Source organism: Acipenser ruthenus, chromosome 3 (genome assembly GCF_902713425.1).
Source record: "Acipenser ruthenus chromosome 3, fAciRut3.2 maternal haplotype, whole genome shotgun sequence".
Classification (NCBI taxonomy): Eukaryota; Metazoa; Chordata; class Actinopteri; order Acipenseriformes; family Acipenseridae; genus Acipenser; species Acipenser ruthenus.
The window spans coordinates 22,766,053-22,781,965 of NC_081191.1; the positions used below are offsets into that span (position 1 = coordinate 22,766,053).

The 15,913-nt window shown below is 38.9% G+C and overlaps 1 protein-coding gene across 1 annotated transcript in view; it reads right to left on the reverse strand.

Annotated features, from left to right (window-relative positions):
* Window positions 1-15,291, reverse strand: part of LOC117435603 (beta-1-syntrophin-like) — a 62,392-nt gene extending 47,101 nt beyond the window's left edge. Inside the window, exon 1 of the mRNA XM_034058926.3 lies at window positions 14,507-15,291. Within this exon, the coding sequence (XP_033914817.3) occupies window positions 14,507-15,035 (529 nt within the window). The 5' untranslated portion in view covers window positions 15,036-15,291. The remainder of the gene's footprint in view (window positions 1-14,506) is intronic.
* Window positions 15,292-15,913: the final 622 nt, after the last annotated feature.

Here is a 15,913-nt window from a genome sequence, read left to right on the forward strand (position 1 = left end):
ATAGGGCACATCCTGCGAGGAGCGCCTTTACTGGATGCGCCACTCGGGAGCCCCCTTTCGGAGGTTCTTGCGCAAATGTGTGCAGCTGGGACGCGGAACAGGGACGCGTTGCTGGGCAACCAATTGAGCAGGTAGGCTCACCCGGCGCTGAGCTTATTGGGAGGTCCGGATTGGCTGGGGGGCGTGCCTAGGGAGGTTGTGCAGAGCTCAAAAGGCGTCTGCGCCACAGCTTGAGGCTACACAGAGGGGCGCCTTGTTGACATTGAGAAGGAGGACAACGTCCACTCCGCAGGATTAACTAACCATTCTGAGATGGTGCTTGTGAAGGGATTGTCCAGCTGAGGCCTTCAAAAAGAGGCCGGAGTCACCAGGAGGTACCGGGACTTCACTAGGTCAGTTTAGGGGATTGATCCCAAACAAACATAGAGAGGTTTCATAGTGTAGTAGGTTCCTGGAGCAGGACGTCTCTTTTAATGAGGCTAGCGCTCACCTTGTGTGGCAAACTTATTTATAGCTTTGTTTTGTTTTGTTTTCTTTATTAAGTCTAACACTAAGGCTGTCATTTCTGGTACCCTAGTGGCAACACCTGTGGTAATTAAATCTGCATGCCTGTGCAACGTGTCAACACCCACTGCTCTGTGTCTGATTCAGTATTATTCAGTGACGACCCACACACGTAATTAATACATGGTGTAAAAGTGGGATGTCACTGGTCCTGCTGAGTCAAGGCAGGATTGGCACAGAGCAGTTGGCTGCCAGGATACACAGGCAGAACCAAGTGAAGACCAGCAGCCACCGTAAACACTGTTGAAGGAGCTGCCCTGAAAGCCATAGGGGGAGGAGTTACTCTTCTCAAAGGCCAAAGTAAGAGGTGCTACTGTCCTCCCAGAGTGGGAGTGGCTGCCTGTCTGTCAAGAGCCAGAGGAGGAGCTATGGTCCAAGAGGGAGTAGCGTCTGTCCCGAGGGCTAAAGGAAGGAGGAGCTGCTGCCTGACAGCCTGAGGTGTGTCAACACCCAATGCTTTGTGTCTGACTCATTATTATTCAGTGACGACCCACACACACAGTTACAGCATGCCACAGGAAGTTCAATCAGCTCAACATATGCAGTTGAAGGGATGTTGTTGTTCAAGCACACTGTCACCATTGTGTCTTTGAATGTATAGACAGGGTGACAAGGCCAGAAATCATAAACAATTAAAATGTGCTTTATAGACAGGCAATCATGTGGATGTAACAATGACGACTGTATTACCCATTCTTACATACTTACTGCCAGGGCCAGATTAACCTATTATTATTATTATTATTATTATTATTATTATTATTATTATTATTATTATTATTATTATTAATTTCTTGGCAGACACCCTTATCCAGGGCTACTTACAATTGTTACAAGATATCACATTATTTTTACATACAATTATATTATTTTTTACATACAATTACATTACCATTTATACAGTTGGGTTTTTACTGGAGCAATCTAGGTACAGTACCTTGCTCAAGGGTACAGCAGCAGTGTCCCCCACCTAGGATTGAACCCACGACCCTCTAGTCAAGAGTCCAGAGCCCTAACCACTACTCCACACTGCCGCCCTATACGCAAATTACGTTATAGAGTAGGGCCCCCAGCTGAATTGGGGCCCCCACGAGGTTGGTGTTTGTTTGGGACAGTTTACAAAAACTGCATGCGGGCGGACGGGCCCACACACACAGGAAGAGAGGTGCACAGAAGCTTGCTTTTGGTTAATTTTGATCTTTTATGACGGCTAGGCATTTATTTCTTGATTACAGCATACCTGGTCTCCGAGTCTCTCACACAAGTAGCTTCCTGATAATGTACAATACCAAATGCCCCACGCGCTCTACCTCCTGGGAGAGATCCATCCCTTGTCCTACTAAGTCAGAGGCATCAGTCTGCAGGATAAAATGTATGAATCAGCCTCAATTTACGTATTCATTTATTTCAGTTTTAGGGCCAATTTAAAAACCTGTTCTGTCTCAAATGTGCACAGTATGCCTTATATATTTTCCTTTTTCATTTATGGGTTGAAATTTTAGAAAAAAAGGTGGGTAAAGGTAAACGTGTACAATGCGGGAGGCTGAAGGAAATTCAAATGTGGATGTCTGCAGCCGGCAAGAACGGTTTAAGTTCATAGTGTTTGTTTCTCTCGCTACAAAAGAAAATCCAAAAAGTAAAGGGCATAAAAGTTATTCCCTTTTTTGTTAAACTACATTGTTTTGTTCTATTGAATGCAATGCTACTACTGGTCCGTAGAAGGAATCTACAAACAGGTTTGGAAAATAAAGAGAAAAACATTGTTTTTGTTTTGCTGTATATATAATTCTACTGCTATTATATATATATTAGCTGCTGGACTTCCTGGTAATCTAACAAAACCACTGATCCATTATATTACGTACTTGCTAATGGTTTTGTACTTTACTGCCTGGGTCTGAAGCTATTTTTTATGTCTGTGATCCATATTGCATCATTTTGTGTTCTATGTTTTCACGGATGTTTGAATGTTAATTAAAATTATCATTAACAGTGAGATTTAATTATTATCGCTTGCATGTGATTTCTGTCGTATGGTACAAGGCAATAAAGGCTATGATCAGCAAAGAAAATAGCCTACGTAAGTGTTCAGATAAGTTGTTCTAATTCAATTCGAAGACACTTCCTCATTATTATTGACTGGTACTGAAAAAATGCGTAAATTGAAAATAAAGTAAAAGTTAGGTACTATCAATTTGCAATTAATAGGTTCCTACAATGTCATGTACAGTGAACTCACCTATTTCAAACTTTGCATATGATTCGTATCAAATTAACTTTATGTTGGGCTTGTTTGTATCCGAATATCTCATAGGGAGCTCAAAGCAACCCACGAACACATATGAGTGAGTCTCAACGGGGCTGATGGATCACCCTGTAGTGTAGGAACTATCCTTAAGAGTGCAGAAAATATAAACCATGTTCACAGCTCTGTATTGGTGCATAACCGTAGAACTGTATAAAAACAATACAGGATATGTAATAACCACAGACAGATGGGCACACTGATGACTTTTCTCACATTTTTATATGGCAGCTCCACAATCGGGGGAATATTATAAAGAATTATAAAGTGCAATGCCAATCACATTGAATATAAAACCTTTAATGAAATTCTTAAGTCTGCAAAACATAGAAGTTCCTAATTTTCGTTTGAAACTGTAAAATTAATGGTTACTATGCACAGGCATGATGGAAAATACTGTACAGTGACAGCATCTGTATTTTTTATTTTTTGGGCAAACTCCATGGCCGAACATGTATTTAAGAAAAATAAACCGTGCTCAGTTCTTCTCAGTGCTGTGAGAGAGCGGGATGGAAATGTCGGCTCTGCTCCCCCGCTCCATATCCAATTGACCCGCTCTGCTCCATTCACATTCTGTGTCCCCAACGCAGGGCCGGATTAACCAACATGCCAATAACACTATTCACCATAACATGCATAGGGCCCCCAAAATATGGGTTAGTGTAGGGCCCCCACGTCCTTTAATCCGGCCCTGCTTACTGCATCGATGTCAGGTGATCTAAACCATTAAATGCAGTATTACTTTCCCTATACATATCTTTAGTACCAATGATATTTGTGTTTTTCTCTCAAAGTGTTGGATTGCCGTGTTATACCTCCCTGGCTGCTGCCCCTGCTCTACTCCCTTTTTTTTCCTCTCTCCTCAATGTCTCTCAGCTCTCTGGCTGCTTCCCCTCTGCCTTCAAACAAGCCTGCTTCAACCCCATCTTAGAAAAAAAACCTCCCTGGATCCCTCATCCCTCTAGAACTACCGTCCTGTCTCCCTTCTCCCTTCGAGGGAGAAGTACACCGCCAGCTCTCTGCTTTCCTGTCAACACATTCCCTGCTCGACCCCTTCCAAACTGGCTTTCAATACACACGCTCCATTGAAACTGCTCTTCTCTCCGTCACAAACTCTCTACTCTGCTCGTGCCACCTCCCTCTCCTCTGTCATAATTCTCCTCGACCTCTCTGCTGCCTTTGACACAGCTGACCACTCAATTCTCCTGTCCTCCCCTGCTGACTTGGGACTCCCCGGCACTGCTCTTGCCTGGTTCTCCTCCTACCTCTCCAAGTGCATGTACTGGGTGTCCTGGCATGGCTCACCCTCCGCCTCTTGCTGTCGTTCGACAGGTGTCCCCCAAGGCTCAGTCCTGGCAGCCCTCCTGTTTTCTCTCTACACCCACTCCCTGGGTCCCCTCATTTCCTCCTATGGCTTCTCGTATCACTTCTATGCTGATGATGCCCAGATCTTCCTCTCCTTTCCCACCTCTGACTCCGACATTTCCTCCCGTATCTCTACCTGTCTCTCGGCCATCTCCTCCTGGATGCAATCACATCATCTCAAACTTAACCTCTCCAAATCAGACCTTATTTTCTTCCCCCCTTGTTCTCCCCCACCGCTGATCTCTCTATCTCTGTTCTACTTGAATCCACCACCAAGAATGTTGGTGTCACCCTTGACCCCTCCCCCTCCTACTCTCAGCACATCTTGACTCTGACACGCTCCTGTCTCTTCTTCCTAAGCAACATACACAGAATTCGCCCCTTCCTCAACGATTACTCCACGCAGCTCCCAATTCAGGCCCTGGTACTGTGGGACGGACTGCACTTAAACAGAAAGAGAACTAATCTACTCGGAGAAAGGATCCTTGAGGAGGTCCAGAAGCATTTAAACTAGAAAGGAAGGGGGAAGAAAACAAAAAAACAGAAGGGAGACCACATCAAAACAAGGGCAACAACTCAGGTAAGACAACTATTAAATGTATTTAATGCTAGAAATCTCAGAAACAAAATGTTAGAACTTGAAGCTACTGCACTAACAAGTAACTACGATGTGATAGGTGTTACAGAAACTTGTTGTCTGAGAGTGATGGAGACGAATATAACATTAGTGGGTACACACTGTATAGGAAAGACAGGCAGGACAGAAGAGGTGGAGGGGTAGCGCTATACATAAGAAATAGTCTTGAAGCCCAGGTGTTTAATCAGGACAAAGAAAACAATGCAGAATCAATATGGGTCAGAATAATGGACAAAAATTCAAAGGGAATAATAATAGGAGCATGCTACAGACCGCCAAATTCAGACACTGAGCAAAATAATCTGTTATACAATGACATTCGAAATGTGTGTAGAAAAGCTATACTAACGGGGGATTTCAAATTCCCCGTATTAAATGGGAGAACCCGGTGGGGAGCATGGCGGACGAAATTGAAATGGTGGAAATGACAAATTACTATTTTCTAACGCAATTTGTCAATGCACCGAAGGAGGGGAGGCATGCCTTGATTTAGTCTTTTCAAATAATGAAGACAGAATAACTAAAACAGAGGTCAGAGAGCCATTGGCAAACTCAGACCACAACGTGGTCTCATTTGAAGGATTTTTTAAAACCCCAGAAGTAATGACTAAAGCTAAGGTTTACAATTTTAGAACAGCAAACTATGAAGGTATGAAACAGAGACTAACAGAAGTAGATTGGAGTAAAACAGAGAAAACATCCACAGAAAAAGGATGGTTGTTTTTTAAAAATGTAGTACTAGATGCGCAAAACAATTACATCCCAAAAGTAGACAAATCTAAATCTAAAACAAAATGGACAAAATTGTTTAACAGATCAATTAAAAAAAATATTCAGCGAAAAAAGGCACTTTACAGAGCGCTTAAAAGGGACCAAAAACAAAGTACACAGGAAGAGTACCTGGAACTGCAAATACAAGTCAAAAAGGAAGTTAGAAAGGCCAAGAGAGAGATAGAAATCAACATTGCTAAGGGGGCTAAATCCAATTCCAAAATGTTTTCCAATATTATAACAGCAGAACATTCAAAGAGGAGGTTAAAAGTCTAAGAGACACAAATGGCAAAATCATAGATGAAGAAAAAAAAATAGCAAATATATTAAATGATTACTTTTCACAGGTTTTTACAAAGGAGGACACGGACAACATGCCCCACATGTCGACCTGTTCCTATCCAATTTTAAATAACTTTAGCATAACAGAGGCAGAAGTGTTAAAGGGACTAGGAGCTCTTAAAATAAATAAATCCCCTGGGCCGGATGAGATCCTCCCAATAGTACTCAAAGAAATGAAAGAAGTTATTTACAAACCGCTAACCAAGATCATGCAACAAATGGAAAATTACCTATATGGTAACAATATCCTGGGAGACAGTCAGCATGGTTTTAGGAAAGGGAGATCGTGTCTAACTAACCTGCTTGACTTTTTTGAGGATGCAACATTGAAAATGGATAATTGCATTTAGATTTCCAGAAAGCTTTTGACAAAGTCCCGCATAAAAGATGAATTCTCAAACTGAACGCAGTAGGGATTCAAGGAAATGCATGCACATGGATTAGGGAGTGGTTAACATGTAGAAAACAGAAAGTACTGATTAGAGGAGAAACCTCAAAATGGAGCGAGGTAACCAGTGGTGTACCACAGGGATCAGTATTAGGTCCTCTGCTATTCCTAATCTACATTAATGATTTAGATTCTGGTATAGTAAGCAAACTCGTTAAATTTGCAGACAACACAAAAATAGGAGGAGTGGCAAACACTGCTGCAGCAGCAAAGGTCATTCAAAATGATCTAGACAGCATTCAGAACTGGGCAGACACATGGCAAATGCCATTTAATAGAGAAAAGTGTAAAGTATTGCATGCAGGCAATAAAAATGTGCATTATAAATATCATATGGGAGATACTGAAATTGAAGAAGGGAACTATGAAAAAGACCTAGGAGTTTATGTTGACTCAGAAATGTCTTCATCTAGACAATGTGGGGAAGCTATAAAAAAGGCCAACAAGATGCTCGGATATATCGTGAGAAGTGTTGAATTTAAATCAAGGGAAGTAATGTTAAAACTTTACAATGCATTAATAAGACCTCACCTAGAATATTGTGTCCAGTTCTGGTCACCTTGTTACAAAAAGGATATTGCTGCTCTAGAAAGAGTGCAAAGAAGAGCAACCAGAATTATCCCGGGTTTAAAAGGTATGTCGTATGCATGTTTTTTTATTTTTATTTGCTCTTATTGGGAAATCATTCTCATCCATTTATCATCCTTACTACATGTTCTTACTGGACTTTACTCAAATAAGCAAATATTTACTATAAGTTATAACTGCTGTTAGTCAAACTTGCTCTTACTTAAGTGATATTTTATAATGTGATAACTTGTAATGTGATATTTTATAATGCAATATTTTGTAATAATTGTAAGTTGCCTTGGATAAGGGCGTCTGCTACTAAGAAATAAATAATAATTATATATATCATTTTTTTTAATGATGTTTACATGCTGCATGGGGTTTGTAATAACTGTCCTATAGCAAACACAAAATACCTGTGCCAGATGAAAACTGTAAAATTAGACTTGAATTTCACAGGATATTTTCTTGACTTGGTGCACAAATATTTGCCCAGACCTTTTCACACCTGAGTACACAAAACAGAATGGTGATTGTGACTGATGTGATGATGCCTTCAAAAAATGTAAATCAGATCTTTAAAATGTAACTACCGGTTACTATATTAATCACCTTTCCTCTAGATCTAATATAATGAACATTACTTTAACCTACTCGGGCTCTCACTGTGTCCGTTTACTTATTAGAAAAACCTGGATAATAATTTACAGTAAAAGCAATGTTCCCAGAAATCTGCAAAAAACAGCTTATTAGGTATTCCATCTGTTCTTACAACTAAAAGGGTTTTGTTTTTTACCAAAAGAAGGAAAAAGAGCACAGAAAACAAGCTGCTATCTTCAAGCCAGTTATGTCAAACTTGTTATGTATCTTTGTCAAATTTGTTATGCAAGGTTGTTTTGTACAGCATAATAAAAAAATATAGCATGAAGTTATTTATTTCTTTAAAGTCAGTGCCTGTTCTGTGCCAGCTACAGTACACTAAGATTTAGATAAAAAAAAAAAAAAAACGAAATGAAGACAAAATAATAATGGATTATTTACAATCTGTGTTTTATAAATGGTGACTGTGCAGCAGTGTTTGGTCCTCCCAGAGTGACTGTAGTGGATGACCTCTCACAACCTTGCCCAGGATGTTTACTGTACAAACACGGCTGATAACGTATCCACTATCTGGAAACAGAATGCTTCACACCGAATTGACCAGCAACAGTATCCCCACATTCCAGCCTTTGAACAGCTCTGGCAGGTTGGATTCCACTCAAAAATCTTCATCTGCCACCATCTGACATCATTAGAAGCCATGATTCCCAAACAACCAACAACAACAACAACAATGTCATCACCTGACCAGCTACTTGACTAATGATCAAACCTGATATCTAAATGGGAGTACCTGCTTTTAGGGGGGCAGCTGGTACAAAATGCATCTTACCAGCTGTCACAACTTACTGAAGAACACATAAAAGTTCTACCTGGCCTTAACAACTTTTTAAACTTTATGTTCATGGGGTTATTTCTGCCACATTTAATGCTATATATAGAGAGAGAGGTTGAAATCAATTAATGAATTGATCAGAAAAATGTTTGATTGATTAATATAGTCTACCTGACAGCGGTATCAAAAAACGGTGTGCGAAAAAGAAATGTTGAAAAATGGCAGAAGGTACTTTTAATAGTGATTATTACCAAAGGAGGTCCAAGAATTGTATTTTGTCACACTTGTACTTGCTTGAACCAAAGTCATTGTATTTATCTTGCTCTTATTGTATTATTACTTGTACTGTAAGGGCGTCTGCTAAGAAATAAAGAAGATTTGGAAGACATTTTTAATAACTGTTGGCAAACGGTGCATTTTAGAAGTTTTTTCTATGAAACCTGCAGCAAGACAAGTGTCATGGTTGCCTTAGTGTCATACTCAAACTGCACACAAAGCACCCATTCTCACTGCTGCTGCTCTCCAAAATGACAACCACGCACTACAGCAAGGGTTCTCAAGCTTTTTTGAATCACGCCCCATCTTAGGATGTACTTTATATCACTTGTAATTATCTTTCAATACAATTTCATATCACTAGCAAACAAGTGTCATTTATTGATCATGTGTAGATCGGATGATTATTTGATCAATAGAAAATGTAAAGATTAAAACTCATACTATATATATTCTAGTTGTGTTTATTTTTATATTAAATATGGACTGGAGAGGAGGGCTATAGTAGAAAATGATTGACCTGAGGGAAGACTATTGTTACCGACAAGGGGCTATAATGCCTGAAGCCGCAGGCTTGCACCCTGGAGGTAACAATAGTCTTCCCGAGGGGCATTTAATTTTCCACTATGGCTGAGTCTGCAGTACATATTTAATATATGAATCAGTCAAGAAAATAAGTGAGTCAAGGTTGGATAGTAAATACAACTTTATATATTTTGTTTAAATATAGCTGATACAGCATAAGTAAATACATAAATAACAGAAATTGTTTTTGAAGTTCATACTGTATAGTTAGCAAAGTTTTTCTAAGTCCCCGTCTGGTTTGCTGACTGCTGCATAATCCGTCATACTTGTTTATATCATCGAGTTGTTTGAATTTCAGAAAGTCAGAAAACAGTGGCAGTGACATTTTAATCACCATTTTAGTGTTTGGAGCATCTTTCTTTTGTAGTATGTTTTGTAATTCATTTTCTGTTAACTCACAGAATCGCTGTTCAGCCATTTTCTCTTGTGAAGAGTGCAGGGGAGAAATGCGTTCCTTTGAAAAGGGGCGGGACTGACAGTGATGTGAATCAGTCACATGACAGACCGAGACTACTGACCAGTGACGTAAGGATGTTAGGGCAAGAGTTCAATCTATTTTTCCTATGATGAGGTTTTAACCAATCATAGGCCAGGATTTCCAATCATTGATTCATATATATATATATATATATATATATATATATATATATATATATATATATATATATATATAATGGGCAAACCCCGAAACTGGGCAATTTGCGGATGACCCGCCTACCTGTGTAGCATCATTCACTCACTCACTCATTTCATTCTCATTAATCTCATTCATAAAAACTACACAGGAAGTCCGGTTTCAGAAAATAGGCATACATTTTAAAAACGCATTTTAAAATGTATTTCTATTCACGACATGACTATATAAAATATTTAATGAGATATATAAACAAATTATTAAAATCTTGATATTTATTACATACTTAACTTACTCTCAGTCACTCCGCTGAGTACGCTCTCCAACTCCTCTTAGATCGCTTGTCTTAAACACTGTCAAACGTGAATCAGCTAATCATCCCTCTCTGACTGGACTGTTCAATACCACTGCTTATTATTATTATTGGTTGTTACTATGTTATTAAAAATACTGTCCTTTTTATACGCATGTGTCAATGGGGTTTCTCACGTTCATTTTTGTTCCGATGTTGCAGGTAATATTGTTCTGAAGTGTGACGTTGGTTTTATATATATATATATACTGTATATATATCTCGATTCCTATCCGGCTGTTGCCAATGGTACTACGCATGTGTCAATCTATTCCCCATACTACAGGTTTTCTGATAATTCGTTTTACTTCTGTTGATATAGTGGAGAAAGTAAAGGAAAGTAACAAACTGCTCAGCTGAGCCTGTTATTTCCTGGCCTTTGTTGTTTTTTTCTTAACCTTTATAATACTGCATTTACTGAGTGCTCTGTGGAGTTTGCAGACTCGCACAAGGCTTTTGTGGCACATTAAGCAGTACTACCAATAAACCAAAAAGCATTATTAAATGAATAGGTGCAGATCAGTTAGCTACCAAACAAAGTAAACAGTTTACTCAAGAACTAGTAATCCTTTATTATTCTTTAAATCACACAATAATTACTGATCGTGGAGTCCAGACTATCACTTAATCATCAGCGTGATTGCTTCACTTTACCTGCTCTCATCACCAGGCTTCAATAAACTCTGAGATCAATATTTAATGACAAGTGCATTAGTAAATAATAGCACTGAATTCCAGTTGTGTTTAACTGTATAAGTATACATAGGCAAACAGAAACTACAAACAGAGTGCTCAGGGTGGTTATGAAGCTAATTATTTTATTTGTAATGCCGATGTGAAAAAAACAAATAAAGGAAGCCGTTAGTCATTTGAGCAATAAGGCACAAGAGGGCATGGGTTGTGCTGGATAGTGTTACTTCTTGGTGCGTTGTTAGTCACGAGACGCAGTCGAGTGCCTGTGACCAACCAAGAAAAGCAATATCCAGCACAACCCATGTCCTCAAGTGCCTTGTTGCTTTTATAAAACAGATTTATAAACAAGAAATGAGACAGCTATATAATTTCAAAAGATTTATTAACATTCTGAGGTATAGCCTTCCACAACAGAAAATAGTCTCAATGAACTAATAATAATATTCAGGTGAGATTTTTTTATTTTTTTGTTTCAGTAAATGAAATTCTTTCTTTTTTTTTAAATAAAGGCTATAAAAACCTTGCTTAGATGTGTTTCAGTTCATTTTTCTGACTTTAAATAACTATAAAAAAAAAACCTTGCTTAGTTGTGTTTCAGTTCTATTGTGCTTTGTTGTGGTGAAGATAAAAGGCAGGCAGATTTTCTGGAAGTTTTAATAAGTACTTCTGCAGGGAAGCAGCTGGGCATAAGAGGTGTCCAGGCTCTTCAAACATGAATCCGCTAGGAATTTTTGTGATTTTTTGTACTTTCATTAAAGGTCATGGTGGCATACTTAGTTCTGTTTTCATCTGTTTTCGTAATAAAAGAGTCTATTTCCTTGCTTTCTCTCTCTGCATCCAAAATGTAACTGGACGTCAAACCAAACTTTACTAACAAGACCAGTAGCTAATGTTACTAATCCTGAGGTGTTAATATCTAAAGTGTTTTGACCTTCCAGGCAAAGTCTCACTCTTTGTTCTCATTAGTGACTATAGTCTCGCAGCTCAGTGGTAGTATTTAGCTGTGAATATGCCATAGATTACTGAGAAATATGTCAGACAGATATGAGAACCAAAACCCTCAGCCACCCTCTTAATAACCATGTGTATTCTATACTACTTTTATCCTGGATTATAATAATTAAGCAGGATATGAATAAGATGACTATGGTAATTGTTTTATATAATGATAAGGCTAAAAATGACTGCACAGCTTTAATGTTTAAATGTTACATAAACATGTTTTTCTTAGGTCTTACAAAACATAATTATGCTACAAAATACCCAGTGTGCAGCTTAATGTATGCCTGACATGTTGAGTTCAATGGGGGAAGAGGTGTAATGCTCTCCTCAAAGATACCCAAAAAGAAAGCAACCCCAAGTGAGCAAATATGGGGCCTTCGCTGGATGGGAAAGCTCAGGCAGGCAGGGAGTTACCATTCCCATGGGAACATCCTGTTCACACACCACAGTATGTCCCATTGAAGAGAGCCCCCAGGTGGTTAAATGTAACATTACAGGCAAATAATAAAGATTTGGTTAAAACTCAATATGAGGAAACACAGGACACACTGGTTGCCTGGCAACGGCGATTGTCATTGTTTTAACCATTCTAATTTGGGATTCAAATCTTAAATGGGTAACCATGGAAGAGACATGCTTACTTGGATAAGAAAATGACCATAAGTTTAGAGGTACTGTATGTGACTGCATTGCACTAGAAGTGCTTATAAATGTTTTTTTTTGTTTTAAATTGAAATGCCTGCCACACTTTCAAGCACTCACTTTTTTGTTTGTTTGTTTGTTTTAACTGGGCCATGCCTCATGCCTGATGTTTCATTAGGAACTGCTGTAACAACATCAAAAGTGCAACCTTGAATACACATATTTTCAGTTGTTCTAGCTGGATGTGTGCTAATGTTTCCCTCTTCTCAAGTACTTGAGCTAATAACCAACCAACAAAACCAGAAGAGATATATGAGAAGTAGCGTTTTGTGTAATACAATCACTGGGGTTTGTTGTTTTTTCGCCTGTATACCTAGCTTTATACTAAATTCAGATATACTGTAAAATGCTAAATGGCAGGCATGGTTCCTGATTTTACTGCAGAAAGGCATCCAATAAATAATACAGGCTTCACCACCTAGCCTGTAGTTTTTTCTGAAATGAGGAAAATCTAAACAGTGGGAATTTTTCTAATAAGGAGGGGGAAATACAAGAAAACACAATAAAACCGCTCAGAACACAAAATCGCAGCAAAAAAAAAAGATTAAAAAAAAAAAAAAAAGTTGATAACATCACTTAAACCCATGGAACTGCCCTGGGCAGTAAAAAGGGATGTAGCTTGTCTTATCTTATTAACCAGGGAGTCCAGAACTAACATGTTTAAACTGCTCTTTACCAACATCTATAAATATTCCTCCATGAATAGAATGATTAATGACAGTTTCTATCAGACAACCCTGTGTCTAGCTAACAGGGTTCTTGTCCAGTGACTAGAGTTTAGAGAACCATGTGTTTGGATTGCTTCTCCTTTCTTTTAAACTCTGAGAGGCTGCTTGCTGAATGCTGTTACAATGCAGGTAAATTCAAATAATTGGCTTCCTGTACACCCAAGGCTGTTCCATTTGAATGTGAACACTGGAATCTGGAATCTGCATTTTACATATCATGTACCTACAAACCATACAGAGTATCAACCTGGTTCATTTGTGTATTGATTTAAAAGAAAAACATGTTACTCTTCTATGTAGGGGTCTGTCATTATGCTAACTTAAACCCACAATAAGAATATACTTTAACACTGCTACCACCTAATTAAAATATATTCGATTTAGTTTTAAATGCATTTTCTGCTCCACGCTGGTATAGTGCTGTTTATATAAATTGTAGACCTGAAAGGGGACGTTTTCATTCACTAGCTGTACCACTGGATCTCCAAATTAACACACACATGCTGTAGTTTACAAGAAACAGATACGTTTGAGAAACATCCCATATTGAAAGGATTTCAGCATGCACTTCTGTATACTATTAGCTGGGCATACTGTGCCCACTGATCAATCAAATTGATTCATACACATTGCGTCGCCTGAAAACCATATCAACGTGTTCAGCAGAAACACAAATGTAACACTGTATTTTTCAAATATCTGTGTGCTGTATTACTAACCTGTCTTCCCTGACAGGTTGTACTGCTGGTAAATATACCTGTCAATTCAAAGTGGCATAATCTGTCACATGATGTATTAAAAAACACTAGAAACAGGTAGATAGAAATAAATGACAAGTCATCCGTATGGGCTACCAATACCTTAACGTTAAAGATATTGGGTTACAAACGTGCTAGTTACTCATGCCTTACAGTAACAATTCTCTGTTCAGTTTACTAAATGTTGTCACTATTGCTAATGTTTGAATTGCAGCTTTGGATAGCCTACGTTTATTATGATGGCACGGATTTGTTTTTTAAACTCAAAAACAGTTTAGCTTATGTATGCCGTGCTCAGCGTTTTCTTATATATATAGTTTATTTCTTAATTTAACTTGCCTTCTAGTGTCACCTCTTTCCCAGCCCTTTTCAGCGCTTGAACTGCTTCATCGTGAGTGGCGTCCCTCAGGTTAACTCCGTTCACAGACAGGATCGCATCCCCTACGTAGAGAGCCTGGGTCTGATCTGCAGCTAGACTTTTGAAAATCTTGCTGATCAGAATCGGCATCTTGTTCTCCTTCCCCCCTTTGATGCTGATCCCCAGCCCTCCGATCTCCTGCTTCACGACCTTCACGCATCTTTTCTTGTTAGCGATCGCTTCTGGCACTTGCTCCGGCAAATCAGTGAAAGCAGTCCGCACTGTAGTTTTGGGACTATTTGTAGGATGAGGGTGACCGGAGGAGTTGCTCCCATAAGATCCATTGGCGATGCCGTTAAAGTTGACATTCTCCCCAAGATCCTCGCAGCTCAAAGTGAGGGTTTCTTCACTTAAGTTTGCCAAAACTTTGTGCCACCGATCGCGGACTAAAACTTCCAGAAACCCACTTTTTTGCACTCTGCTTGTTAATACTGCTTTTGCTACCGCCATCTTTGGAGCATTCTTAAAATACCATGTGATTGAACACACTAGGACTTTACTCGCAGACTTTGGAGAGCTAGAAAATAGTTTCTCTGTTTTTTTGCCCAGTTAGTCTCTCTCACTCCCCTTACAACACTGGTGGGCTGGAACCAACTAGGAAATCGTACTGAGCTAAGCACGTTTGTCACAAATGACGTGTGATGAAAATATTCACATGGAAGTGTCAGGGTACTGACAGAAAGCTCATCAGCTGTTTTGGGGCAATGTACTGAATTGTGTACTGCCTCTCTGTGAGTTATAGGTGGGCCTTATGTATGATTCGTTTTTCACGCTGTATTGCCCTGTAAACTGTGACACTGACGATGTGTACGTGATACTTCACACTAGGGTTAAACGGGTTCGTTTTTAAAGTAACAGAACACACGCTGCTATGACTGAGTTCCTCTACGTGAGTTTCACATTTAGACTGCTGAACTTTCAAGTTGAATATTATAAAATCTAGATGACATTTGCCATTGCAGCGGCCCTTGTCCCAACAATGCCAGTCTACCATAGACCCGGACAATTACGGTAATAAGAGCAGGCAACATTTTGAACATTAAATTCAGTTCTTCACATTTAAAACAAATAAACACGTTATGTACTGCATGTGTGCAAACATGTTATACTGGTTCCAAATATGAATAACCTACAATAAATACGTAAACAATACAAACATCAAATACTACTTGGTCCAATTTTTTTTTTTTTTTTTTTTTTTTTTTTTTTTTAAACAGATTTTTCAGTAAACTACAGACACTACAGAATGCAATTGCTAATCTGAATTGTAACTGATATGTGGAATGGATTAAGTAAAGCCTATCTGTGAATTTTGTGGGTTTCTAGTG